Source organism: Trichomycterus rosablanca, chromosome 1 (assembly GCF_030014385.1).
Source record: "Trichomycterus rosablanca isolate fTriRos1 chromosome 1, fTriRos1.hap1, whole genome shotgun sequence".
In the NCBI taxonomy this organism is placed as follows: domain Eukaryota; kingdom Metazoa; phylum Chordata; class Actinopteri; order Siluriformes; family Trichomycteridae; genus Trichomycterus; species Trichomycterus rosablanca.
The window spans coordinates 29,923,977-29,950,561 of NC_085988.1; the positions used below are offsets into that span (position 1 = coordinate 29,923,977).

Below are 26,585 nucleotides of genomic sequence, written 5' to 3' on the forward strand. Positions count from 1 at the left end.
AACATATATTTTGAAAAATGTTCTCCTTAATGTTGTACTGAATGTTGTAACACAATAGCTGCCTGCATATGTTTGGGGTGGGTGGGTGGGGAGAATTGTTGGTTATAAAAATAATAATAATGGAAGGAAATATAATGCTTCACACAACCCGTACTGTATTATTTCTTTAATAAAAAAAATTCTTCTACTCTCTCTAGCTTTAATCCTGAAATGAATGCAGTTTTTAAGTAAAATATGTTAATAAAGAAAAAAGGCATTCTTGTTTTGGTTTCACATAAATTGATACTGTAAATAAAATACTGTATTCTCCAAAACATATCTACTCTTCCAAACACTTATAAACTTTGAAGGGTCTGAATTTTAGTTCAGCTTTCTTTAGTCTTGGTCTTGTCATGGTTGCAGTTGGTATGGGACTTAGTAATGTATTGGCTTGAAGTGAAATGTTTTAACTAAATTGATATTGAAATAATGCATAGCAGCTAAAAGTCTATTTATTTTTAAGATCAGTTATTCAAGTAAAAATCCGTTCTTCTTAAAACCTCTAGCCATGCAAAGAAGCTTTAAGGAAGCCTTTTCTAAGCATGCATTAATTCAAACAGCAAAGAACTGAGAGTGCGGCGTCGTCCACAACCCATGCAGCACGCGGAGGCTCCAGTGCAGCGCGTGCGCAGCCTCACATCGCTCGCGCTCTAACAGAGACGTCTGACTGCCGCGTTCTCCGCCTCCTCCCCGCTTATTCACGCTCGCTTGATACCAGCCATGTGCTTACAGCAGCGCTTTGTACCGAACAACAGGAGACTGAGCACTGAAAAGGTATCCAGTCATGGCAACCAGGCTCAGGCAAGTCTAAAGAAAGGTAGAGGAGGAGGTGTATGTTTTAGCCTCTTTGTAATCCTATGGTTCCAGCACTGACCCTGGAAATTAGGGCTTCCTCCTCTGCGCGAGACCGTTAGCTTATCATGGCTAATCCTCTGTCCATACAAGGGTACTTAAAGAGCTCGAGGCTAGCACGTGGTTACCTGTCTTGCCTGAGAAGCAGCGCAGGCTTGGTGTTTGGGTCAGGTGGGAAAGGATTACAGAGGCAGTGGGAAACAATAGAACACTGTTTTCAATTATTCATCACACATACTCATTTAAAATAACAATAGGTCTATCTATCTATCTATCTATCTATCTATCTATCTATCTATCTATCTATCTATCTATCTATCTATCTATCTATATATATATCTATATATATATATACATATATATTATATATATATATATTATATATATATAAATGTACACCGATCAGCCATAACATTAAAACCACCTCCTTGTTTCTACACTCACTGTCCATTTTAAGAGATAAGATAAACCTTTATTAGTCCCACAGTGGGGAAATTCACAGTGTTGCAGCAGCGAAGGGACAGTAAAGCACTCCGTACAAAAAATATACAATAAAAAGTACAGTGTATAATAATAATAATAATAAAAAGCCAGAAAAACTCTGAAAAAACAAAATATTTACAAATAATTACAAATTATTGCACATGGGAAAAAATATTGCACATATTGCACATTGTAATAATTACACATGGGGAAAAAGTTGCACATTGTTCTGAATAATGAATGATTTAAAGTGAGTGTGTGATCTGCTTGGAGCAGTGCTGGTTATACAGTCTAACAGCAGCAGGAAGGAAGGACCTGCGATACCGCTCCTTCCCACATTTGGGGTGAAGCAGCCGGTCACTGAAGGAGCTGCCCAGTGCTGCCAGAGTCTCGTGCATGGGGTGGGAGTCGTTCTCCAGCATGGATGCCAGCTTGGCTAACATCCTTCTGTCTCCCACCACCTGCACTGGGTCTAAGGGGCTCCCCAGGACAGAGCCGGCCCTCTTGATAAGTTTGTTCAGTCTCTTCCTGTCCGCTGTAGAGATGCTGCTGCCCCAGCATATCACTCGATAAAAGATGGCTGATGCCACCACTGTATCAAAGAAAGTCCTCAGGAGTGCCCCCCGCACTCCAAATGACCTCAGTCTCCTGAGTAGGTAGAGTCTGCTCTGACCTTTTTTATAAAGTGCAGTAGTGTTAACTGACCAGTCCAGTTTGTTGTTGAGGTGAACACCCAGGTACTTATAAGAGTCCACTCTCTCAATGTCCATTCCCTGGATGTTCACCGGTGGCAAGGTGGGTCTGCACCTGCGGAAATCCACCACCAGTTCTTTGGTCTTCCCCACGTTTAACTGGAGGTGTTGTTGGATGTTGTTTAGAATTAACACACATTCAAGCTTATGTTAAATAGTAGTCAGTACACACCTGCCATTAATTAACTTGACTCTCATCAATTAAAGTAATATAAGCCCCATATAAAATGCAGCTGCAGTAGATTTATTTTGTTGCTTACAGCCATGGTCTGCAAAGAGCTTATGAAGTGTCATTGTTGAAAGGTATCAGTAAGGAGAAGAGTACAAAAATGTTAAGACATTACATATACCATGGAACAAAGTGAAGACAGTCCTGAAAAAGTGGATAAAGTATGGAACAACAGTGACATTACCAAGAACTATACATCTCTTAAAAATTGATGAACAGACCAGAAGAAAAGTTATCTGGGAGACTACCAAGAGACCCCCAACTACATTTAAGGAGCTGCAGATCTTTTCTGCAAGTACTAGATGTGAACTGTATGCGGCAACAATCTTCCTTATTCTTCATATGTCTGGGCTGTGGGGTACAGTGGCAAGCAAAACATCAAAGCCCATTCACATTTTGCAATGTCATAGGGCTTTGTTGATGGGTGTGCCACATTATAATTGAGAATCTGAATTTGGCAACATTTTTTCAGTGTCAGAATAGTGTTCAATACTGTTATTTGTCAGATCACCTGACCTTTACTGACAGTGAGATGCGCAAAAATCTAAAAGTGGATGTAGTGGAAAGTGGAAAGTATACTTCAATATATTAAATAATATCTTGAAATAAAAATAATGACTTAGGTTTCACATAGTACCTCTTTAATTTGTGGGTAGTTAATAAGAAATGAAAGTCTTGAAAGGTAGAAATGTATCTTCCTAGAAGTATTAATCATAAAGCCTTTTCTTTTCTTAGGAAACCTTGTCTTGAGAAGAAAATTGACAAAGAGCTGGACAATCATGGCACTGGTGGCAGGGGCTGATTAACGGTCAGTTCGTAAAAGTGTTTATAGACTTCTTTCAGGGTTTATAGCACTGTTAACATTAAACAAGGCTTTAAAACTAATATCTTAGTTTGATCAGATATATGGGTTTGTGGGGTTGTGACATTATTTGGCATTTACAATAAAATATATAAATAAGTAAATAAAAGTACATATTTAATTTTTTAAATGAAATATTTTATGATGATACTTTTATCACAAGTAGAAAGCTTAATGTGGAACTGTGTCACTGGTCACAGACGTTTTGTGGGACACAAATGAATGAATGGATTTGGGGCACTGTGCCGGTCAGTCAAGTTCCTTTACACCAAACTCACCCTACCATCTCTTTTTATAGACCTTGTTTTGTGCACTGGGGCACAGTCACGCTAGAACAGAAAAGGGCCTTCCCTAAACTGTTCCCACAAAGTTGGAAGCATACAATAGTTCAAAATGTCTTGTTATGCTGAAGCATTAACATTTTAACAATCCAGGCATTCAACAAACCTAGAGAAACATGATTCGTCATTTCACATAATACAGTTCCAGTGCTGCAGAGTTTCCAGAGTGCAGGATGGTGTGCTTTACACCATTCCATCCAACGCTTGGCATTGTGCTTGGTGATGTAAGGCTGGCATGCAGCTGCTTGGTGATGGAAACCCATGTCATGAAACTCCTGGCGCACAGTCTTTGTGCTGATGTTAATGCCAGAGGAGGTTTTCGGGTGACTGAGTCAGCAGCATTGGTGACAACAATCCATTCTCTCACAAATGTTTGTAAAGGTAGACGGCATGGCTAGGTGCTTGATTTTCTACACGCAAGGCAATGGGACTAAATAAAAAACACTTGAATTCAGTGATTGAAAGATACATCCCAATACTTTTGCCAATACAGTGAAGGTCCAGTGTATATCTGGGTGTTATTGGTTTTATATGCAGAACATGATTTGATTTCATTTTCTGTCTCTAACAGGAAGGAATACTAATTTATGTATCTTGTACTTAGCATGTACCCCCCCTCACCAAGGGTTCTCCCACACTATCAACCCCAGCCAAGTTCGCTTTCCCACTTTTCCACTTTCCCACCCTTCAGCTCAGCATGGTTGTCAATCAAACCCGAGCGCTGGTCCAGACAGGCAATCAGTCATTAGCCATGAAAAGAGCTCTCTTTCCCTCCTTCCCCTCTTTTAATGTGCTTTGCCTCATTTATCCCTCCTGTTCCCTTGCTTTCTGAATGGGCGTGTCATTCTTAATCTCCCACACTCCTCCTCTGAGTTCCCGCCGCTGTCTTTCTATCCGTTCACCATTGGCTGCCTTAATCACCAGCAGAGCAGACAGTACTAGCTTTTTTGGGAAACACAACATCAAGTCGTTCCCCCTCCTCTTATTCTCCTCCCCGGTTCAATGTCCTCTAGGTCACACCCCCCCTCAGACTGGGGCCCTTTCAGCTTTGGCAAAAGGATCAATGTCATGAAAGGGGCTTGATTTAGTTTTAACAGGGTGCTGTGTCCGGCCTTTAAGTGGCAAATGAATAAACATAAGTTGAGAGAGGCCCTGCAGGGTGGGGAGTGTAGGGAAAGGACCTGAATACACAAGAGGTGGGGGGCTATGGAGTAAAGAAAAATGGGGTTTGTTCCTTCTGTCCTCACTTCTCCACAGTTCCCCAAAAGTAGTTAATTAGAGCGCTTTCTTTGCTCACATGGCCTGTTAGATTAGAATGTTTTACACCCAGGCCTCCTGTAGAGAGACCTTGCTGCCTGATTTTCCCCTCTATTTTGAAAAAAGAAAAATATTCTTCAAGGCTACACTGTAAGCAATACTGTAAAAAATAGTTTAATCACAAAGCTTTATGCTTCTTAAAATTCATTCTTTTATGTATTTATTTTATATTTTAATCCATCCCAAATGTACATCTTTTGCTTAGACATATGAATCTACAATCTGCAATAGCTTCAGGAATTAAATAAAAAACCAAGAAAATGCTTTACAACAAATCAAACAATTTTGTCAGCTAAATCACCTGTTGTATGATGATTTGTTACCCTTGACCCTTAAAGCCCTGGTCCTTGGTCCTGCTCTTTAACAAGCATTATTATAAAGGCATGTGGCATCGTCATCTTTTCAACATCACCCTGATGACCCTTACAAGCAGAGGTCATGACCCTTCACCCCACTCAAAAACCAAATAGTCAGTGAAATAACAAGAATGAGCCTACAAAAAACTATTACACTACCTTTATACTGTGACTGTACAGTATATTCACTGGACTGACTCAAAAAATATTTTTAACCATGTTTGCCTAAAGCTGACTAGTTGTTTAGTAAATAAAACAAATTAAACACAATGTTGGCATACATAGATAAACCAGTAAAAGTTTGGTAACACCCTTAAAGCATTTGTAGTTCTACAATCCCCATTTCCAAAAAGGTTGGGAATTTTTTTTAAATAAAAAGAAAGTATTTGTGATTTGTAAATAGTCTTAAATTGTTATTTAACTACAATAGAACGCCTTTATTTTTCATATATACAGACGTACAGTGGAGCAGAGAGGGTTAAGGGCCTTGCTTAGGGGCCCAGCAGTAGCTTCATGGCAGAGCTGGGATTCGAACTCTCAACCTTTCAGTTGACAGCTCAAAGCTCTACCCACTAGGCTACACTGTCCCCATTAGAAAAAGAAAAGAAAATTTCCAATGTTTTCACTGATCAACTTTAATGTATTTTGTTAATATAAACACATTTAGAATTTGATGCCTGCAACACATTCAAAAAAGTTGGGACAGAGGTGTGTTTAGCACTTAGTTTCATCACCATCTTTATGAGACTTTTAATGGTTTGGGAACTGATGACACTATTTGTTGCAGTTTTGGGGTTAATTTTTTTTTACATTTTTGCTTGAAATGAGACTTCAGCTGCTCAATAGTTTGTGGTTGAAGTTGTTTGATTCTACACCATACATTTCAATAGGAAACAGATCTGGACTGCAGACAGGCCAGTCAAGCACACACAGACTATGCGTCTGTGAAGCCAAAGCTGTTGTAGCGCATACAGAATGAGACCTAGCATCGTCTTGTTGAAATAACCATGGACTTTCCAGGAAAAGATGACACTTTGATAGCATATATAAGGGCACTGATGCACCCCTATACTATAACAGTTGTTGACTTTTACAGTTTTTGTTGATAATAGTCTGGATGGGCATTTTAGTCTTTAGCACAAAGAACTAAGTGTTCTTATTTCCAGAAAACAAGCTAAAATCAAAACACGTTTCCACTGTCTTTCAGTCCATGTAAGAACAGTGTGCACCCAGGGACCTCAAAGGTGTTTCTGCATTGTCTGGCTTTCTCTTTGTGTGACAGAGTTTCAGGTTGCATTTCTTGATGAAACTGTATGATTTTCTGTGTGCTCACTGTATCATAACTTTAAGCTTAAAAAATTAACCGAAGTTTAAAAAAGCTTTGAAAATTCAATGATAACAGAACAACAGTCATCAGCAGTCATAGAAAACATTATTTCTGCTAAATGAGGTTTTACCAGTTATGACCTAAAAGGCTCTACATGCAGCTTTGAATGAATCTAATAATTTAAAGTTTCATGAAGACATATAGAACAATTATGTGCTGTAGTTCAGGCAGAATGTATTTCTGTTTTATGATTCAAAATCAGGCCACATATTATGACTAATAGAGAAACAAAGTGTATGTACAAATGTACAACAGCAGTATACAAAAACAAGACTGAATTATCAACCACCCTGTTTATTGAGATGAAAGGAGCACAATTTTAATGGCAGGATTGTCCAAAGTCCCAGTGCAGCAAATGTAAGCAGTTCTTGGGATGCTTCCCCATGTTATTAAAACCTGACTTTACATCAGGCTGATTTGTTAAAATAAACTTTGGTTGTAATTAAAACAACCAATTTTTGCCTGATTTGGCCTGATTTTCGAGGTCTAATCAAACCCCGCTCTGTATCACGCAACCTCCGAGCCACTAGTCTCGCCCGACTTGATCCGCCACCCAGGACTCGAGGAAGACAAGCATCAAGGCTCTTCTCTGTACTGGCACCCATGTGGTGGAACGAACTTCCTCTGTCTGTCCAAACAACTGAGTCTCTCGCTGTCTTCAAAAGACGATTAAAAACCCACCACTTAAGCTGACGTACTTACTTACTCACTTACTTACTAACACTCTTATTCTTATTTATTAGTTAGAACCAAAAAAAAACTTTGGGTCTAACAGGGTTTCAGCAGATTTGTGTTCTTGGACTGTTGTCTACTTAAACAAGAGTAAGGTAATGTCTACTATGGAAGCACTTCTGTAAGTCGCTCTGGATAAGAGCGTCTGCTAAATGGCGAAATTGTAAATGTAAAACATCTAATATTACATCTGTCTAGTAAAGGAAAGCTTTGCCAAAAAACACAAACAATTTATTCAACATCTTACTAGACTTTATTTCATATAATTTAAAATCAGACATTAGAATATAATCAATTATACAACAGTTAGTTCCGACCTTACAATCTGATTGGTTGAGAAGCGTTCTAACTGTGCTGATATTCGTGATAACAGCACGGCCTTTTCACACCACAACTGTATTACTCCGCTGACGCGTTGCCAGTAACGACAAGCTTCATGCACACAAACGCGCACGCAGGCGACACAGACTTTTTTCCGATCGTGTTTTAAATCCGTTATCTGATCTGTTATCTAGTGCACTGTGTAGGGAACATAAATCAGTTGTCTAATATATTGTCTAGTGCACTATGTAGTGAACATGAACCGTTATCTGATATACAATCTAGTGCACTGTGTAGGGAACATAACCAATTGTCTAATTCACTATCTAGTGCACTATGTAGGGAACGTAAATCCATGATCTGATACACAATCTAGTGCACTATGTAGGGAACATTAATGTGTTTGTAATGCGAACAGTTAGCTTAATAGCCCAGTTAGCAGCTCCTAAGAATTCTGTTATCACCCATATCCTTTGGTGTGTGTGAGAGGTTTTTTATTTCTTTTTTTCCCTTCGGAGGTTCTTGCCTTCTTCTTCTTCTTCTTCTTACCTCCCTGAAATGAGTTTTTGCAACTTGGGATGTCTGTTTTGTAGTGTTAAACTTTATATTTGTTGTGGAACTACTTTTTGGCGGAACGTATTGTCAATTTTAAAGCATATTTATTATGAAATTCAGGGCTTCTTTGATTTATTTTCTTTCTTTATTTTGTAAAAACTGTTGTATAAAAGCAATAGAACACTTGAGGTCATGTATTATCGCCTTCGGCTCGTGCCTGTGACCAAATCACAGCCGTGATGTTATTCGCGATAACACACTCCCTCTCGTGTTCTATTGCTTAAATAAACTTATTCAGAAAAACTAGGGTATAAGTGAAAACCGGACAAACAGCACTGATGTAAAAAAAACAGGTAGGGAAAGGAATTTCTCTTTGAGCTAAGCCTTTATTCATAATGTAAAATAATGTTTGAAATGAAATAATAACATTAAAACCATTTGATCAATACAGCTTAAATAACATTGATAACAATATGACAGAATATCTAGAAATGTATTATATTTTTAAATAAAATAATTTATTCAAATAGGGAATTGTATTAATTGTGTGTGCCTGCTGGGGTGAGTATAGTTAAGCTTATTAAAACTACAAAACTATAAAAAAAATCTGTCAAAGTACTAAATTAATTCAAACATTTGAATTACAAATAAACTAAAGCAATTCAGATCATTTTTAATTTTTAAAAAAAAATTAAAAAAGGGATAAATAAAAAAAATAAAATAGAGGATTATGCAGGGTTACTGTTATAATGCAAGAAGGGGTCATCTGTCTGGACTGTAAAAATGATCCAAAGCACAAAAGCAACTGAGTAATAATCATTCTTTGCAAAAGAAGGAAATACTGTGGATAGAGCAAACTCCTTCTTTAAGCTGAGAGCCACCTCTGTATATGAAATGGTATTTGTAAACACCATTTCTCTCCAACAACTTTAGTCTTTGAGGGCAACTGATGTCAGATGCAATGCAACATTTAAAAAATATTTGACGTGTATGATAAATGCCATATACTGTGGCCCAATCCTTATCCACAAACGTATTTTTTTATCACTATAACACTTTAGAATATGAAACACATAATAATTATTAATTCTTAGTTTAAAAGTGTGCATACAAGTGGTATATGGTATTAGCACAGCTTAATAATTCACTTAATAAAGTAGGAATTGCAAATTTATCTTTTATAGCTTCTGTTTCTTTTAATTTAATGATGATTAATGACTTTAACACACCAGTTGTGTTAATTAGTTAATCTAGTTCATCTAAAATAGCTATTAATTATACTCCCTTAGAAATTCTGTTTAGTTGGCATTATGGTTACGCATCCTCTTCAGTACTTTTACGGGCCACGGCAGATCTAGTCCCCATAACAGACTTGGCACAGTTGTTACCCCCAAGCCACTCTTAACAAAAACCTCCTATTTTTATCCTGGCTTGGGACCAGCACTGATCATGCACTGACAAGTGGACCCCTCAGTGACAAGGCTGTCATCCAACCACTTCTCGGGATCTCAGTGGTGGTGGGCTAGCGTACTTTGCCCCTGCACCACCCGAGTGCCCCTTTTTACTTGATACCGTAAAATCTGTGTAATTAAAATTTAAAGTAGTTAAATGTGAGGTTATATGTTATATGCAGTGTCGGCTGACGTCTAACATAGATTCCTTTCACACAGCAATTCACATTTATTATTATCATTATTATTTACTTTTTATCTTCAATATTTTGTAACGAGCCAATAATGTGTATTTACTTCAATACAATAATTTAATTATATTGCTCTTAAATAAAACTGCTGAAGAACCATATATCTACTTACACTGACTTTCTACAGTAGTTAGATGTTTAGGTTAGTTTATATAAAATTATCACAATTAAGGAGTTACAATTATTGTACAATTATATGGTCATCAAATTAAGAAAACAACCTGTTATATCTACATTTAATGCTAAGAGTACAAAAACATTAAATAAAGCACTACTAACTTTCTACTAAATGTCTAATGTTCCTAACCTCTGTGCTAACCACTTGTATGTAGCCTACTTTATTTAGCAATAAATGAATCACTAATATAGGCTTCAGATATTTAATGTTACAATTACAATCTTATAAATTGATAGGGTTAAAAAAATGTATCTGATGCTGTTTTGATAAAGGACATTACTGAACACATCCGCCTATAGTGCTGTATGAAGGAAGAAAACATGGGGCAGGAATCACGGCTGCTAGCAGGCTGCTCCTCCATGATTAGTGCTGCTCCACAGACAAGGCTGTATCCGCTCTGCAAACGACACAGACATTGTAGGTCACCTTCCAAACGCTATAACGATAGTGGTGACACTACGCCATCTTGTGACAATGTTTAGTTATATACCATGACAAATAGACGAATAGCTTTTTTGAAAGAACTTGTATTAAAGGATTAACCGAGTGTATTTTTCTTTCCAAGAAAAAGTTTGTGAGCCTCGTTTAATTCCTTGCTGAAAAATCTTAAATCACCTGTGCAAACTGGGTGATTTTAACTGGTCATCAGCCTTTGCTGGTCAGACTGGTTTCTACAGTTTAGTTTGGTCAAGCTTGTCCTGTTTAATGGTTTTAGAGGGGTTTTGGTGTAGGTTATACTGGGTTTAGTTAATCTGATTAAAAGACCAGCTGGACAACCATCTAAACCAGCTCAACACCAGCTTTTTCAGGCTGGGTAACCAGCTAAACTAGTCGAGTCTATTTGAAACCAGCAAATAATCCTAAACTTATTTATGCCATTTTTAAACTGCACAAATGACTTCTAAACTGTGTCATGAGCCTAGAATTGACAATCACATAATGCCTAAACTAATAACACATTAAATATTGTAAAAACACTTACATATTACGTTATTAGATACAGTATACAGTTACTGACTGTAGTTAATCTCCTGCTCTGTACACTTTGTCACCCTCCTGTACCACGTTTAGCAATCAAAAGGGACCACCATATCACCCCCTCTGACCACATGTTAATTAAAACTGCAATGACATTAACATGGTGATAACATAGTTGTGTATGCTGAACTGGTATGATTTAATCAATATTTGCAATTATGGGTGATTAAGTGTACATTGTGTGGCACGGTGGCTAAGTGGGTAACACTGTCGCCTCACAGCAAGAAGGTCCTGGGTTCGATCCCCAGGTGGGGCGGTCCGGGTCCTTTCTGTGTGGAGTTTGCATGTTCTGTGTCTGTGTGGGTTTACTCCGGGTGCTCCGGTTTCCTCCCACAGTCCAAAGACATGCAAGTGAGGTGAATTGGAAACACTAAATTGTCCATGACTGTGTTCGATATAACCTTGTGAACTGATGAATCTTGTGTAATGAGTAACTACCGTTCCTGTCATGAATGTAACCAAAGTGTAAAACATGACATTAAAATCCTAATAAACAAACAAACAAAGAAGTGTACATTAACAGGTACAAATGTTAATGATATCTGAACTAATCCCCTAATCCCAAACTTTCACTTTTCACTCTTGCTGTGAATTATTAATTAGTGGTTAATAAAAACATTTCGGTGTTTGTTTACCAGTATAACCTTCATCCAAATCATACGTTAGAATAAGTCTGTTGTTTATTGATTACCTAGGTTCAACCCCATCTATAAACCAATACATGCAAAACTCTAAGACTAACTGGGCGATCCTAGCATCTCTGCTTTTAATAGACTTTCAACTCACATATTTGCATTGTTGATGGCCAGGTGATTGTTGTATTCTAAAACAGGTGTAGCTGCTTCCTCTTCTCCAGGTACCTGAGAATAAAAGAAACATTTGTCTAGTTTAAAGACCCACAGTCTATCAGACATAAGGTTATCAAGATGAAGCCACTAGTAAATTGTGAAATGTGACTTTTATTTACCTTCACCTTCAGCACCCTTATACACATGTTTCAACATAAGCAACTCCAGCTGAACAATGACACAACACACCTGAGGGCCATGTGGGCAAAGCTAAACACTAAGCTAGTTTAACCTTTACATTACTGTGAAAATGCTAAAACATAATATTTGCTCATGCAAAGGATCACCATTAGGGCCACTCAGACCATAAAATATTTATGTTTAAGAACATATCCGTGCTTTTAATGTCATTATGACTAAATAATTTTGATGGAATAAATTGTCAAATTGTGTACATACTGTTACAACATAACCAAAACATTTTCAATCTGTGTATTACACTTTCACAATCACTCTCACAATCAGTTTAAGGGTCAGGTTCAGACAGCATGTAAGTGTGTGTAAAATGTAAACTAATTACCAAACTAGTAAAGTCACATTTTGTGTTGATTCTAAATATTCTCCAGTGCATCTCCCAAGGCACAACCATGGTGCTTAACATTTAATTGCTGCAATAAAAGCTTTTTTTACCTGTCGAGTGTGGCTGAAATTGCCAAATCCACACAATGGGTGTGTTCAAAAACCTAGGGAGCTGCCTTGCTGTTTTACTGTCTACATAGGCAGCTGCCTAAGTAGAGAGGATTCTAATAAGTAATTGACTTATAAGGCAGGTGATTCAAACGCACTACTTAGACAGCGATTCCATCAGTTTTCGCTAACTAAGCTAACACCATTTGCCGCATGCCATTGAAACCAATGGAAGGAGGTGGCACAACACGCTAGCATGTCAACTAACATCGCCCTCCGTACCGAAAACTTGCCCGAAGTACCAATGAAATTTGCCCGAAGCCAGAATTTGCAAATAAATAACTCTTGTGCCATTTATACAAATTAAACATCAATAATAATTTATTTAAAATATATTATTAAATTATTAAAAATAACTCCGTACAGGTTTTTTTTTTTTTTTTTTTTTTTTTTTTTTTTTTTCTCTGTGAGAAAAGTTGTGCCACACAGAATGCTGGGATTGCCTTCAACGCTAAGGCAGCATCGGATGCTCACTCATTCTTAAGTCAAAATACTGTTGAAATTTTAAGATACCTTAGTAGTGAGAATATTAAGACATCCAGGATTTCGAACAGCCTACTTCTCGGAAGTGCGCATATGATGTCGTAAAATGCTGTAGAGAGCTCACTAGGTTTTTGAACACACCCAATACATCAACGTTAACATATCACCAATCATTCTTGTACAGTGTTTTTTGAGGTTGGATTAAGTAAAATCTTACCTCCCAGTAGATTTCATCATCATAACACTTCTCATCTGTAACAGAGCCCCAGATTGGCATCCTTAGGATCAGACCTGTAGAGAGGCAACACTGTTTAGTTTTATACACCAAACTAGGTATGAGACATACAGTCTTTATTATCATTATACATAGAACATCTCAGTAATTAAAAGTGATGCCCAAACACTTTTGGTCATTAAGTGCATAAAAAATAACATACCATGATTGTCCACTAGTTTACACTAGCCAATTCACTTATTGGCATGTTTGTTAGAAGATAAGATAAATCCAAATATAGGGAAACAGAGATGAGGATTTACCCTAGGCCCCTGGAGCTGTTTGCATTAACACATCTTGGTGTATCACCATATAATAATAGTTTTATTGCATATACTGTATGTAGCATAGTTGCCTGTTCAAAGATAACCATCCAATCTAGTCAGACATACCCACAAGTATTCCACCTCCTATTCCAAAACACACAGCCACACACATTCCAGCGGCCTGGTAGCCACCCTGTACAGCAGGAGTCCTGTTCTTAAAAGCGCCATTAAAATCAAAGGTAGCTATTAGCCTGCAAAAAAGAATGAGACAAATTTTTTATGAGAATAGACTTTGGGCTACATAGTGAAACTTGAGTACGCACTGAATACAAAGAGATAGTAAATAATGAAGCATTCTGCAACCTAGTATTGTTAACAAAGTAAAAAGAAAAAAGAACTTTGCAATGCCTTTGCAGGGTCATTTAGTTTAATAAAAGGCAGGATGAAATAATGATTAAAAACCTTAATATAAAATCTTAAATAGTAATACCTAATATCTTCTTACAACATGAACTAAAATCTTGTCATTTGAGCTTACCCCTCTTTACCATAAACGGGTTCAGTTGCAGCAGCAGCTGATATGGCTCCTACAATTCCCCCTATCACACCTGGCATGGCATGAAGGTTATGGATACCACAAGTGTCCTGGATCTTTAACTTCTTTTCCATAAAGGGCTGCAAGACATGATAGATTCAGTTTCAATTTTGACAAACATTTATGAATTTCAACTGCAGAAATGATTTAATTGCATTAATTGCATTTACATTAATATAAACTATAAGAACAGTATAAAAAGTGGGTGGAGATGGTAGAGTGGGTGCCACACAGCAACATGATTCTAGAGGCCCTACGTTTATTAATTGCATCCAATGAGGTGCTTTAGATATTCTTTCTGTGTGTATGTGTTTGTTTTCTTTGGGGTTTTCCAATTACTTCCTACCACTGAAAAACACAAGGTGAATTGTCTACTGTAAATTGCCTCTAGGTTTATGTGAGTGTGTTACTTAGTGCTCCTGCCTCACCATCAGTGCATTGGATCACCTCCCTGTTACAACTTTTATTTACTTGTCAAACTTTATATGTCCAGTGCTTCCTTTTTGGTCTGGTCATATTTTAAGTACCAAAAGAAACCCCTACCGAGATGTATTTGTAGCCCAGTGTAGAGATGATTCCACAAAAAAATCCTACTATCAAGGAACCATAAGGCATCAGCATAAACTCAGCAGCTGTTCCTACAGCAACACCGCCTGCCAGGGTGGAATTCTGGATGTGTACCTGAAGACAAAAAGTACTGCATTATTGTATTTAATTTGATAATACTAAACTAAAATCAAATCATTTACTTTAATTAGTTTATAATTTTTTTACAGAATTGTATAATCTAAGTGATTATTTATTTACTGTGTGTGTATACATCTAAAAAGGTTGTCTGTTTATTTATTTTAAAAAGGAAGTCTGCTATATTCTTTTCTCACGATGCATGAAACCTGATTCCACGTCTTTTAAACTGTAATACAACACTGCAGAGTACGTTAGCGGACATGTAGGAGGAAACTACCATATAGATTTGACCCCATAAAAGAACAACTCCTTAATTGATTATGTACTTATAGATGTTGATGTATCTACATATTATTGTTTTTGTTTGTTATTTTAGAGAAATGCAGAAGTTTTGCATAGCTTTGCCTGTCTATTGCTATTTCTGTCTTGAGGTTCTCCAAGGCTTGGTGCCTGGCTCATTATGATTTCTTATATTTAATTTTCCCTTAAAACTGAAAAAAAAATGATGAATGTGCTTAAAAAATGATTTGTGTTTAATTTATCTTTACTTTTGCTTAGGGTAGGTACCTGTGTATATGTGCTAATTTTAACCCATGCTATGTATTATTATTTTAGTGGCTTTTTTGTTGGTGTTGCATGCTCTGCTTAGTCACTTTAAGCATTATATAAACTAAAAACCCCATTTTGGATTTATAATTGGGACATTGTGTAAAATGCAAAAACAAAACAAAAACAAAAAACAGTGATTTGCAAATTCTCTTGAAACCTTCATTTACTGTAACTAATTAAAATACGAATAAAATACTTTTTTTAATGTTTTGGCTGACCAACTGTTGTTTAGTGTTGTATTTAGTAAATAAAAGTTGTAATAATTAATTAATTAAAACATTGTGCTTATAATTGTTACAAACTTTAATAGACAAAAGTCAATTACCATGTCCAGTTTCCCATGCTTCTGAGACAGGCTGGAAAGAGCAAAGGTGGTCAGTACAGTGGCAGCCAGTGAGAGGTATGTATTAATAGCTGCTCTGTGCTGTCCATCTCCATGATCACAAATGGCAGAATTGAAACTGGGCCAGAACATCCACAGAAACAGAGTTCCTATCAAAAGAAATAAACAGAATTCCTCGTTTTTAAGTCTGTTTAAATAAATCACATACACATTTTAGAAGTTCACAATAAGGCTTTTTACATTACAAAATGTCAAAACTAAATAAGAATGACCTCATTTTGTTTTCAAACAAAGCAGAACAGTCTGTACATTCATTAATATAAGACCTAAAAGGAAACTTACCAATCATGGCAAACGTGTCAGAGTGATAGACAGATCCATTTAAATGACTGCTGCTTTTCAGGTTGGGCCGATAGAGGACCCATGAGATGGCCAGACCATAATAAGCTCCAAAAGTGTGGATCACCATAGATCCCCCAGCATCTTTGGCCTTACAGATAAAAGTGGTAACTTTTGTGAGTCAACATAGAAGTCAGGGTTAGGGTTAACCAGTTAAGACATTACCATTTACTTTGCACCCATAGAGTTTTGACATACAGTATTATATAAATATTTTCACTGGGTAGACTCACATGAATGAGCGTAATTATGATATATTCTTCAACAGCAAACAGGGTAATTCCAAACAGGGTCAGCACCATCAACTGCACAGGACTAACTTTTCCAAGCACTGCTCCATATGCAATCAGACAGCCCGCCACACAGAAATCTGCATTGATTATACTAAATACAAAACAAAAAGGCAAAATCTTCAAAAATCATCAATTTAATGTATTTAAGTTCTCTTAGAAGAGTATTGTGGGTTTTCTAAAAATAGCTTAAAATAGCAGTAAGACACACATTACTGCAATAACACAATCTACCATTATGATAAGAGGAATGGATAAAATAAATATCAACACTGGTTGAAGTTTCACCTCAGCATGTGTGTGTAAAAGTGCACACACATTCAAATAAAATAAATGTACCATATTAAATGTTACATTGTTTCATTCTCCTGGTGTGTTTAAATGCAGATTTTAACAAACAACCTTAAGAGTAGGAATATTATATTATGTAAATGAAACTGAAGTAATAAAAATTACTAAAGGTATGCTTCATGCTAGTGGTAACCTGGAAACCATATAAAAATAAGACTGCCTTAAAATGTCACAAACTTACAATTTAAAATATCAGTGTAAATCTCAAATCATTTTAATTAGAAACAACATACACTAAACTAACTAGTCTCTCTGTGTTACTGTGGCTCTCGCAAGTACCAATATTACACAATATCGATCGTTTTTTTTTTGTTGAGGTTTTGGAGGTATGCTTCTCCTGAACTATGTTTAAAGTACATTTTCAACAAATATGCTTAATTGTAACAATATCAGCTTACTTTTCAACACCGATTTTGATAAAACCATCTTTGAAGTCCAACCAGTGGAACCAGCCTTGCATTAGTAGTGCCCACTGAATCCCAAAAGCTGCAATGAGGAAGTTAAACCCAACAGCACCAAAGCCATAGCGCTTCAAAAATGTCATTAGGAATCCGAAGCCCACAAAAATCATGACGTGGACATCTTGAAAACCTGAAGAAGAAAATACTAAGCATTAATTTCAATGATTTCATCCACAAAAATGATATTTTATTATAATAAAAATGATAACAAATCCCAATACTGAAAGGAAAACTTCCAAACTACATTAGGATGTTATGGAAAAATTTCATTTTACTTGACACAAGTAAAAAATAGAAATGTAAACTGTAAACTCTCATTTGACAATGAGTGTCACAGATAAACATGAAACTGAGTATTTCAAACAATACAACCCCATTAGCAGAAAAGTTGGGACATTTTCTAAAAATGCAATAAAAACTGAAAACTGTAAATTGTTACATTTCTTGAACTTTTATTTAACTAATAAAAGTACAAACATTTTCAGTGTTTTCACTGACAAACCTATTTGTATTTTGTAAATATAACATATAGCAGTTCAACTGGTAGCAGGTGAGGTTATCAAGAGTAGTTCATTAGAGAATTGTCAGTCATTTCAAAGACTAAGTAAGCAGAATTTAGGTCATTTACCATCTACAGTTCATAATATCATGAAAGAGTTAAAAGGAGTAAGGGAAAATCTCAGTATGTAAAAGCCAAGGGCAGAAACCACTGCTGTATCGAGAAATGCAACCTGAAATTGTATCATGCAAAGAGGAAGCCATATATTACTTTTGTGCAAAAAACAATAAGCGTGCTCTGAAGTCATCTGAGATGGACTGAAAGACATGAAAACGTGTTCTGTGTTCAAATGGGTCCACGTTTTAGGGAAAAAACAGACATTGGATTCTATGTGCCAAAGATAATAAAAACTATCCAGACTGTTACCAATAGAATGTGCCAAAATGTGTAGATGCTCAGCCGACTGATATCTGCAGGTTTGACTCTCAATGGTGGTGGGCATAATAGCATAATAGACCGCTGCGCCACCCAAGCACATAGAGCAGTTACCATATACAGAACATTTTTCTACAGTGGTGTATGTACAGTATGTATACATTTTTACAGTGCATCAACATAAATTAAACTTTAGGCATTTTTGCATTCAAAGTTTCTTAAATGTAATGTGTCACAACTGAGCATGGTAATGCGTTAAAAAAAATATCTTAAATGGAAGGAACCAAATTACCAAATTGGAAGTTATAAAAAAGATAAACACTTTACAATAAAGTAACATCCCACAATTATCACCACAAACATAATCACAAAATTAAAGGACTACCTTATTGAAGCAGTCTCAATACAAACTATACATGATGAGCTTTAAAAAGCTGGAATTCATGATAATTAAAAATTGTGTTAAAACACAAATCTTGGAGCCCTGATAAATCATGATAAAGGCATGGTTGTAAATAGAGGGGTCCTTGAATACAAACACCTTTTTGATGATGTTTTTATGTTAGTGACTGAACAGCTGACTGGAACTACATTGGTGTGTAGCTCATTCTAATAATAATTATATTAATGGTGCTATGAGCTTAGGTGGCCTGGCGGTGTCCTGTCTAGGATATTCCTGCCTTGTGTAGGAATCTGGACCTGCTTCAACTCTGACCAGGATAAAGTGGTTAATAGAAATGAAATGAAATAATAGTTCTGCAGAGTTCCACTCCAACAGCACCTCTACTCATGTGAAAGTAAATTGGTAACCATAGGGGATGGCAACGCAGTCTCCCTCAGGTGCTGACTGGTAATACAGCTTCAACACAAGGGCATCTACATGTCAATCTCACAAAAGGTTACAGTGTTGACAAGTAAATGCAGCTACTGATGCAGGTAGCACTGTGAATTACAGGTAATCTAGTATTATTACTGTCAACATCCTTCAAAACTTTCCTCCTTACATGATTTAGGACAGTTTTAGGAGATGTGATTAGAAAAGGAAACCTTTTTTAACCTTTCCAAACCAACAAAAGACAATTTCCACTCACCTTAAACCTATGATGGTATTGTAGAAGAAAAAGCTAAAAATGCCCTGTTATTTTTTAAATCAAGTTGCTAGGTTCTGCATTTTAGGTCCAGTAGTTGGTAACTGTTTACTTTATATACTGAGTTCTGTATTAAATAAAGCACTTGGGGCAGTTCATGAAAAAGTCACATTTTAATTTTTAACCATAAATCCTGTATAATACTACAGTACTGTATATAGCTGCAGGTTCTTTAATTATTTAATTCAGTCATGTGGTTGTTTACATGTTGCCAAAGACAGACATCCTTCCATTCCAGCTGATCCAGGTGCCACACTTTGTTGATAGTTAAACAGAAACTAAATGTTTCTAAATAGTGGAACTGTGCTACTGTCATAGTTTGTGAATGTTACATTCTTTAACCTGCAGCACCATCCACATGTGTGATGTGTCAACAGTCCATGTATGTTTCAGTGACCTTGTTGCCAGCATCTACACATGATTGGCTATGTCTGGGGGGACGGGATGACCAAAGCTCTAATTAATTGGCGCCATGTCCAGAATTTCCCTGCCCTGTGTCCAGTGTTTCCTGGTAAAACCGGACATGCTGTGTCCCTAAGGTTAAAGCAGTTGATGAAAATAAAATGAAAAAAAAAAGATCATCATCATTATAATGTGCTCTAAATATACTCTGTTAGATTTACCAGCCAAGGTCATTTAACTGGGTTATATGAGCAAATTTCATTAATGACCCAGTGCAGTTGAATTTCAAACTTGAGTTATTACAAAGTTATTTTTTTCGAGTTTAGAGTAGATACTTAAATGAAAGTGATACATGTCTAACAAACCCTGTCCTTATTGTGTTTCATTGCATGTCATTATTAAAGAGTCATAAATACTGTGCAGCAACACTGGACATTTTAACCAAACTATTTTGCCAAATATATGGAGATGATAAATGGATAAATATCAAATAAGAGATACAAAAAAAGTTTTAAAAGGCTTAAATTGTTTTTTTGTTTTTTTTTATTAAAACTAATATAAACTTAAGGTTTGTATTTCCAATAAAGCATACTCAGTGTATTTTAAACAAGGAAGTACATAAACTGTCACTACATGAATATGAATAAAGACATTAAAATGTTATTTTACATTAGTCTTTGTGTAAGTTAATCATTGTAGTCTTTGAACTGCACTGTTAATATCATAACATCCTGACATTATACCACTAAACCAGCTAAACTGAGAACTGAACATGACATTTAAAAAATCTTTGTAAGAAGGCTACTGATCGTGTTACTACATGAAAAGGTCATTTGTGGTCTTAAGACGAAGGACTGTTCACTTCCCACAATAAAAGGCGTTTTTGTCAGCTAATGTCAAGTTATTTTATTTAGTTTTACCTTATTTAAATAATCTTCTCCTCAAGTTTTTGCAGGGTGTTCATGGAAAAGTGTTCCTATTCATTTAAAATAGACTTTGTGAGGTCAGGCATTGATGTTTTATTTTTATTCTGTGTTCTAGTTTAACTCAAATATTTTAAGGGTAAAGATCTGGCCTTCGCAGTCAACTGGAATTGCTCCACACTAAACTTGTCTTTATAGCCCTCACTTTTAGCATGGGGGAAAGTTATGCTGGAACAGATAATGTGCTTCCCAAAACTGTTGCCACAACGTTGGAAGCATACAATTTTCTTTGTAATTCACACACCTGATATGAAAAGGTGAGGCTGAAATCTTTTCCTTGCTAAACCAAGGGCTCAAACAAGGATGCTGTGTCTTCCAATAAAATGCATCTTTAACATTCAAATTCATTTTTGTGTTGAAATAAAACAAATATAAAAAGAGCAAAGTTACTGCCTTTTAATATTTAAAACTCTTTTATGAGGACAGGGAAAACCTATCCTACTTTTAGGGGGATTGTTGCACCTGCACTTTTGTTCTAAACCTGAGTCTATTAAAGCTGCATGTTACCTTGAATCGTACTGTAGTTTGTTTACTCTGTGATTCCACAATTTATGGTTGTTTTCATTGGCAGGTGACCCGTACTTTATCTAAGTACTCGTGCTAAATTTGATTACTTTTCTCGACCAGGGGACTAAGCTTACCAAAGCAGGCTGTATGGGTGGGACATGATACAGTGCAGATCATGGATTGAATAAACAGAAACACTGCAGGAGTAAAAGAATACTTAAAACATTTTAACCAAAACCAAAAAATGTATACACTTAAACATTGCTACAATAAATTGAAGATTAAAGCTACTGCAGCAGGGCAAAACGAAAATGGTCCTGTTTCTGCTACTGTCTAAAGTTACCTTGGTGTATTTGCTCTGAGTGTTTGGTGAAGAATTAGCCTTAACTTTATTGAACTCCTCCTATTTCAGCAAATTTGGTTACAGCACGGATATTTCTGGTTTTCAACATGTTCTGTATTGTACTGTAAGGTACCGTGCAATGGAAAATGGGCTTTAGATCCAGAGTCTGATATACAGTATTTAAAGAAGCGTTTTAAGCCTGTGTTTTCTCAAAGACATTGGTCTTTAAAGCACTTAAAAACAAAAGAGTTTTGCTTCAAACAGGCTTAGAGTTTGACCAGGGTTTGGTTCTCTCCCTCAGATACCCCCCTCCTCCAGTGATCTCTGTATGTCTGAACATCCCCTGGCTACTCTGGTTTCCTCCCCAACACCACACACTTGGTAGAGGCATTTTAATTGGTTTCAAGAAAGATATGAAGAGGCTTCCAACTAAATCTTAAACTGAAAAACAACACAATTCAAATTATGTGAATGCACACAAGTATACACACAGAAACCTAAACTCAAAATCTTTGAAACTTAACACCTTTCGTCGAGAAATTTGTACCCTTAAACTCAAAGTTTCCCTTAAACTCAATGTGTTCAGTTTGTTTTTTAAAAGGGTATTTATTTAATTTCAAATGAACAATTAACAGTCGCCTTGTTCAGCGCTCGGAGCTGTGCGGTAATACGTCATCAAAGTGTGCATATGAGACGGATGTGCATTTGTGTGGAATAACCATCAAATTCACTCTGAAAGCTTCACATGTATCGATGTTTAGCTGGATGTTCCTCACTGTTTCACTTTTAAACTTGTATTACAGCTTGGGTTTCTGGGAAATTGTAAGAATCAGCTTTTTATTTCAGTGTTTTTATATCAGATTTGTGTTATTTTCAGTGTATACGTGTCAAAAACAACCCAATTATTTTTACATCATTTAATTTTAAAATATTTTGCAAGTCCATGGTACCATGGAACGCATTAACAGGTTTCCCATACATCCTTATGGAAAAAAATGCCTTGAAACTTAATTCCTTTCAAACTCAGTGCCAGTCCCAGAACCAATTGATGTTGGGTTTTAAGGAACCAGCTCAAAAACTGCATGGCAGGAATGTTACCAACACAACTATGAACTTTATTTTGTCAGGTGTCTAATAATTAATTGTTTTGATATGCTGCTTAGATAAAGCTTACATAAAGGGATGCAGTGCTGCTTATTTATTTCATTAGTTTTAAGTCTTTTTTATCCTCACTTTTCTTCCCACTTTTAACTCGCCCAAGCTTTAGGAAAGTCGTTAGTCAAATTATAAATAAAATGTTGAAGATAATGAAAAAAAGATTAAAACATAAAAACTCCACAAAATGTTATAAGATAAGTAACTATCAATAGCTGAATTATAATTGCCATTAATTATAGAGTGAAAATATAGAACTGGAAGCTGGGCATACTTACTGGGATATCTGTAGTAGAAATCATTCTCAATATCACTGGAAATATTTTTCATAGCTTTGTGTTCCACCCAGTGAGTGTCCGTTTCATCGTTATAACGCACAAACACCCCGAACAGTACGATCATAGCGCACTGCCACGCAAAGCACACCGCGGGTAGAGTCCATCTGATGTTGGTACTTTTGGGACCGTTGCAGTATGGCACGATGCAGTTCCCCATGATAGCGCCAGGTATAGATACAGTTACTCTGAGAGGGAGCTGTATGAGCGCGCTTCTTATAACGCCTGTAAGGAACCAGGGGTGTGTCCGTGCGCACAGTGCGTCATAGCCTGCTTTACTAAAGACTCAGGTGCGGCGCAGGTACAGCTGAAGTCAAAAGTGCACAAAGACATGCAGAGGACATGAATATCATGGGGTATCAAGATACCAATGAACTGTTTTTAACGGGTTTTAAACGTATTTAAATTTATATGTAGGTAGTGTTCAAGAATATACGGACATGCAACTACTTAGATAAGTGATTTAGTGATGGAAAAACATTTTGTCAGTTAATAAAACTGTATTGCGAGTGTAATAATATTGTACTGTTTGGAGGAATTTCTTCCTAATGTAGACCTAGTCAGTGGTTATGACCGACTACTTCTGGTGACTATATTAATAGAGTTGGTTTGACTTTGTCAAGGTCAGGCTAAACTGTAAACCTAGACAAAAAGGAAATTTGTCTGCATGGTTAGATGCATTTTATTTTATTTATTAAGCGCCTTCAAGCTGACTTCGACTCCAGAACACCTTGTCTTCTGTTTGGGTCTTGCATCCATCTCTTCAATGGATGGTTGTCCTCTTTCTCTTTTACCCTCAACTCCTCTTTTACAATAAATTGGTTTTGCCCAATGTGTCTAAAATAAAAAAAATCTCTATTTTATTAGATACATACATACTTACATATAAATAGAATTAGAAGTTGCTGGGGCGTTTGAGTGGCACAGCGGTAAATTAAGCTAGCCCATGCTGTGGTCCTGAGGTCAAATCTCTGCTGAGCTAACTGCCGATCAGTCATCTACAGAGATATGATTGGTGATCAGCTACGTCTGGGGATGGGTGAGTGGTCAAACAGCCTAGCCGTTAAGAAGTGCTCTTGTGAGTGTGCTTTCAGTGCTGGTCCCAAGCTCAGATAAAAATAAGAAGGGTCGCATGCAGAAGGGTAAAGTAAAAATTGTGCCAAATCAGGTATACATGGATCAGAAGGATTTACTGGGGCTACCAGTAAATACAGGAGCAGCTGAAAGAAAGAAAACAATTAGAAGTTGCCAACATTTTAGCAAGCTTTATATCATGGTGGGCTTGGAGGCTGTTGTGAAGAAAAGAAACTCTTGCTTCAAAAACTTCACTAAAGTGTCCTATTTACAGTATATTAGCCATGCCACAAAATTAAAAGACATTGAACTTTCTACAAGACCTATTTAATAATCTAAGTTGCACTGGGTGTGGCTGAAACTTGTTTATTAGAAGGGGTATCTATAAACTTTTGTCCCTGTCATGTTGCTTTAGTACATCAGTAAGAAATATGAGGTAAACCATTTAAGCCTTTATATTGTATTAGTATAAATAAGCATTGACTTCTTGTGAATGATAAAATGAATAAGCATTACATGGAAACTGAATAAGATAATTTTTTTATTTAGACTTTTTCTGTTAAGGACATAAGCATTTTAAACTTGCAGAAACGTGGAATTCCAGTATTCACATTGCAGTAGTCCAAAGTAGAGGTTTAATATCACATATAAGTTTCTTACCATTACACTAGGATAACATAGGTCTTATTTTTGCTATATGTTTTTCAAATTTAAATATGTCAACTTCTGTAGAAATGTAAATATAGTAATCCAGACCAAAATGTACAAAATGTAAATATAATAATAATTCAAATATCTTGGGTTCAAACTGTCTGCAATAAAATAAAAGTCAAAGTAAACATAAGAAACACTGGGTTTTTTATTTTACTTTTTATGATTAGGGATTGATAAACAACTATTGACTGTACATGTTAGATAGGTATATCTGATAAAGTGCTTGGTGAGTGCATGCAAATAATAAAATACACTGTAAAAGTAATGTAATAGTAATTTAAGAGTGTGTTGTTAAAGACAATTGAAAGCAATTAATCAGTGTACACAGTACAAGGAATAAAATAGAATGCTCTAGTGTGAACAGATGACACAGCTCCCCTCTGATTAACCTAGTCTTAGTTACACAAGTCATCACCTGGAAATAATAAGCACAGGTGGCCACACATATAAAAACAGTGGGAAAATAGCAGCAAGAGATAAAAAGCAGTGAGAGTTGGATAAATACTCTGAGAAACAGATGGAAGTGTAAACCAATACAAAATTGTGACATATCACATTGTGAGGTGTTGTGCCAGCCTTGGCTTTAATCAAATGGCTTTAATCAAATCTTTTACATTGTTGTAAAGTTAATGAAACCCACTCTTTTCTGCAGAACTGTACAAGGGTTCTTTAAAAAGTTTCCACATTTTTAACTCTATTTGTTAAGAATTTTAAAAACAAATGACATCACTTTTCTACACAGTCACCATCCGATGCATTTTTGTCCCAGCATCGTACCAACTTTTTAATGCCATCAGCAAAAATTTGAATTCAATGGTCAATTACATTTAGTAAACTGGTTGATTTAGCAGGTAAGGGCACAGTTACATTTTCAGACAGGACCAGTTAGAGCTGAACATGATTTAACTTCAATAAATTAAATAATCATTTAAAACGTTCACTTAATTTATCTTTGTCTAATATTAAAAGTATTTTGATGTTCTGAAACAAATCAGTGTGACAAATATGGAGAAATTGGGAGGAGGCCAAATAATTTTTACAACTGTAAAAGCATGCAGTTTACACATAGAGCAGTATCATGTACAGGGAGTCATGCACTGCTCTCCATTATTCACCATCTCTGTGCAGGCTCTTTGACCAGCCACCAGAGACAGCAGTAATGAGGAATCCTGCCCAATGTAGTTATTCGTAGTTAGGCGCCCAGATGGTCAACAGTTAAAATAAGATTTAAACTTTGATCTCAGATCAGAGCTAGTGCATTGATCTGCTACATCACCAGACTAACAATAATAGAAATTGAGTAGACACTTCACGCTGCAGCTGCAAAGAGCTTTCATTACAAACAGTACAAGATGAAAATTAATATCCACTCAGAAGAAAACAACTCTAAAACTGTAACTAGATGTTAATCAAAACTCAAATCAAAAGAAAGCTACACAGCAAGGCAGTAAAACATAGGGTTTGAAAAAGAGTCCTGAAAAGTCATGACAGAAGAAGAGAAATAGACAGAACAAAAAAGAGCAAACAGTCAAATGTTACAATAGAAAGCAGTT

At 36.2% G+C, this 26,585-nt stretch overlaps 1 protein-coding gene and 1 long non-coding RNA gene across 2 annotated transcripts in view; one reads left to right on the plus strand and one right to left on the minus strand.

Annotated features, from left to right (window-relative positions):
* Nucleotides 1–3,085: 3,085 nt before the first annotated feature.
* Nucleotides 3,086–26,585, plus strand: part of LOC134309851 (uncharacterized) — a 36,540-nt gene continuing 13,040 nt past the window's right edge. The window contains exon 1 of the long non-coding RNA XR_010011228.1: nt 3,086–3,163. This is a non-coding gene — a long non-coding RNA (uncharacterized LOC134309851). The remainder of the gene's footprint in view (nt 3,164–26,585) is intronic.
* On the minus strand, nt 10,295–23,404 carry rhcgb (Rh family, C glycoprotein b). Its single transcript, XM_063001583.1, has 11 exons — nt 23,188–23,404; nt 17,375–17,567; nt 16,569–16,719; nt 16,279–16,426; nt 15,919–16,085; nt 14,841–14,978; nt 14,241–14,377; nt 13,829–13,953; nt 13,380–13,453; nt 11,931–12,004; nt 10,295–10,503 (listed from the first exon to the last, which is right to left on the minus strand). The coding sequence occupies exons 1-11, from the start codon at nt 23,402–23,404 to the stop codon at nt 10,470–10,472; spliced, it is 1,458 nt and encodes a 485-aa protein (XP_062857653.1). The 3' UTR covers nt 10,295–10,469.

Bases quoted from the DNA above. Each gene is read 5' to 3' on its own strand.
- rhcgb (XM_063001583.1), bottom strand. From the start codon at position 23,404: ATGGGGAACTGCATCGTGCCATACTGCAACGGTCCCAAAAGTACCAAC. The intron at 13,954-14,240 runs GTAAGCTCAAAT...TCTTTTTTGCAG, and splicing joins CCCGTTTATGGTAAAGAGGG to GCTAATAGCTACCTTTGATT. The intron at 12,005-13,379 runs GTAAGATTTTAC...TTTTATTCTCAG, and splicing joins ATGATGAAATCTACTGGGAG to GTACCTGGAGAAGAGGAAGC.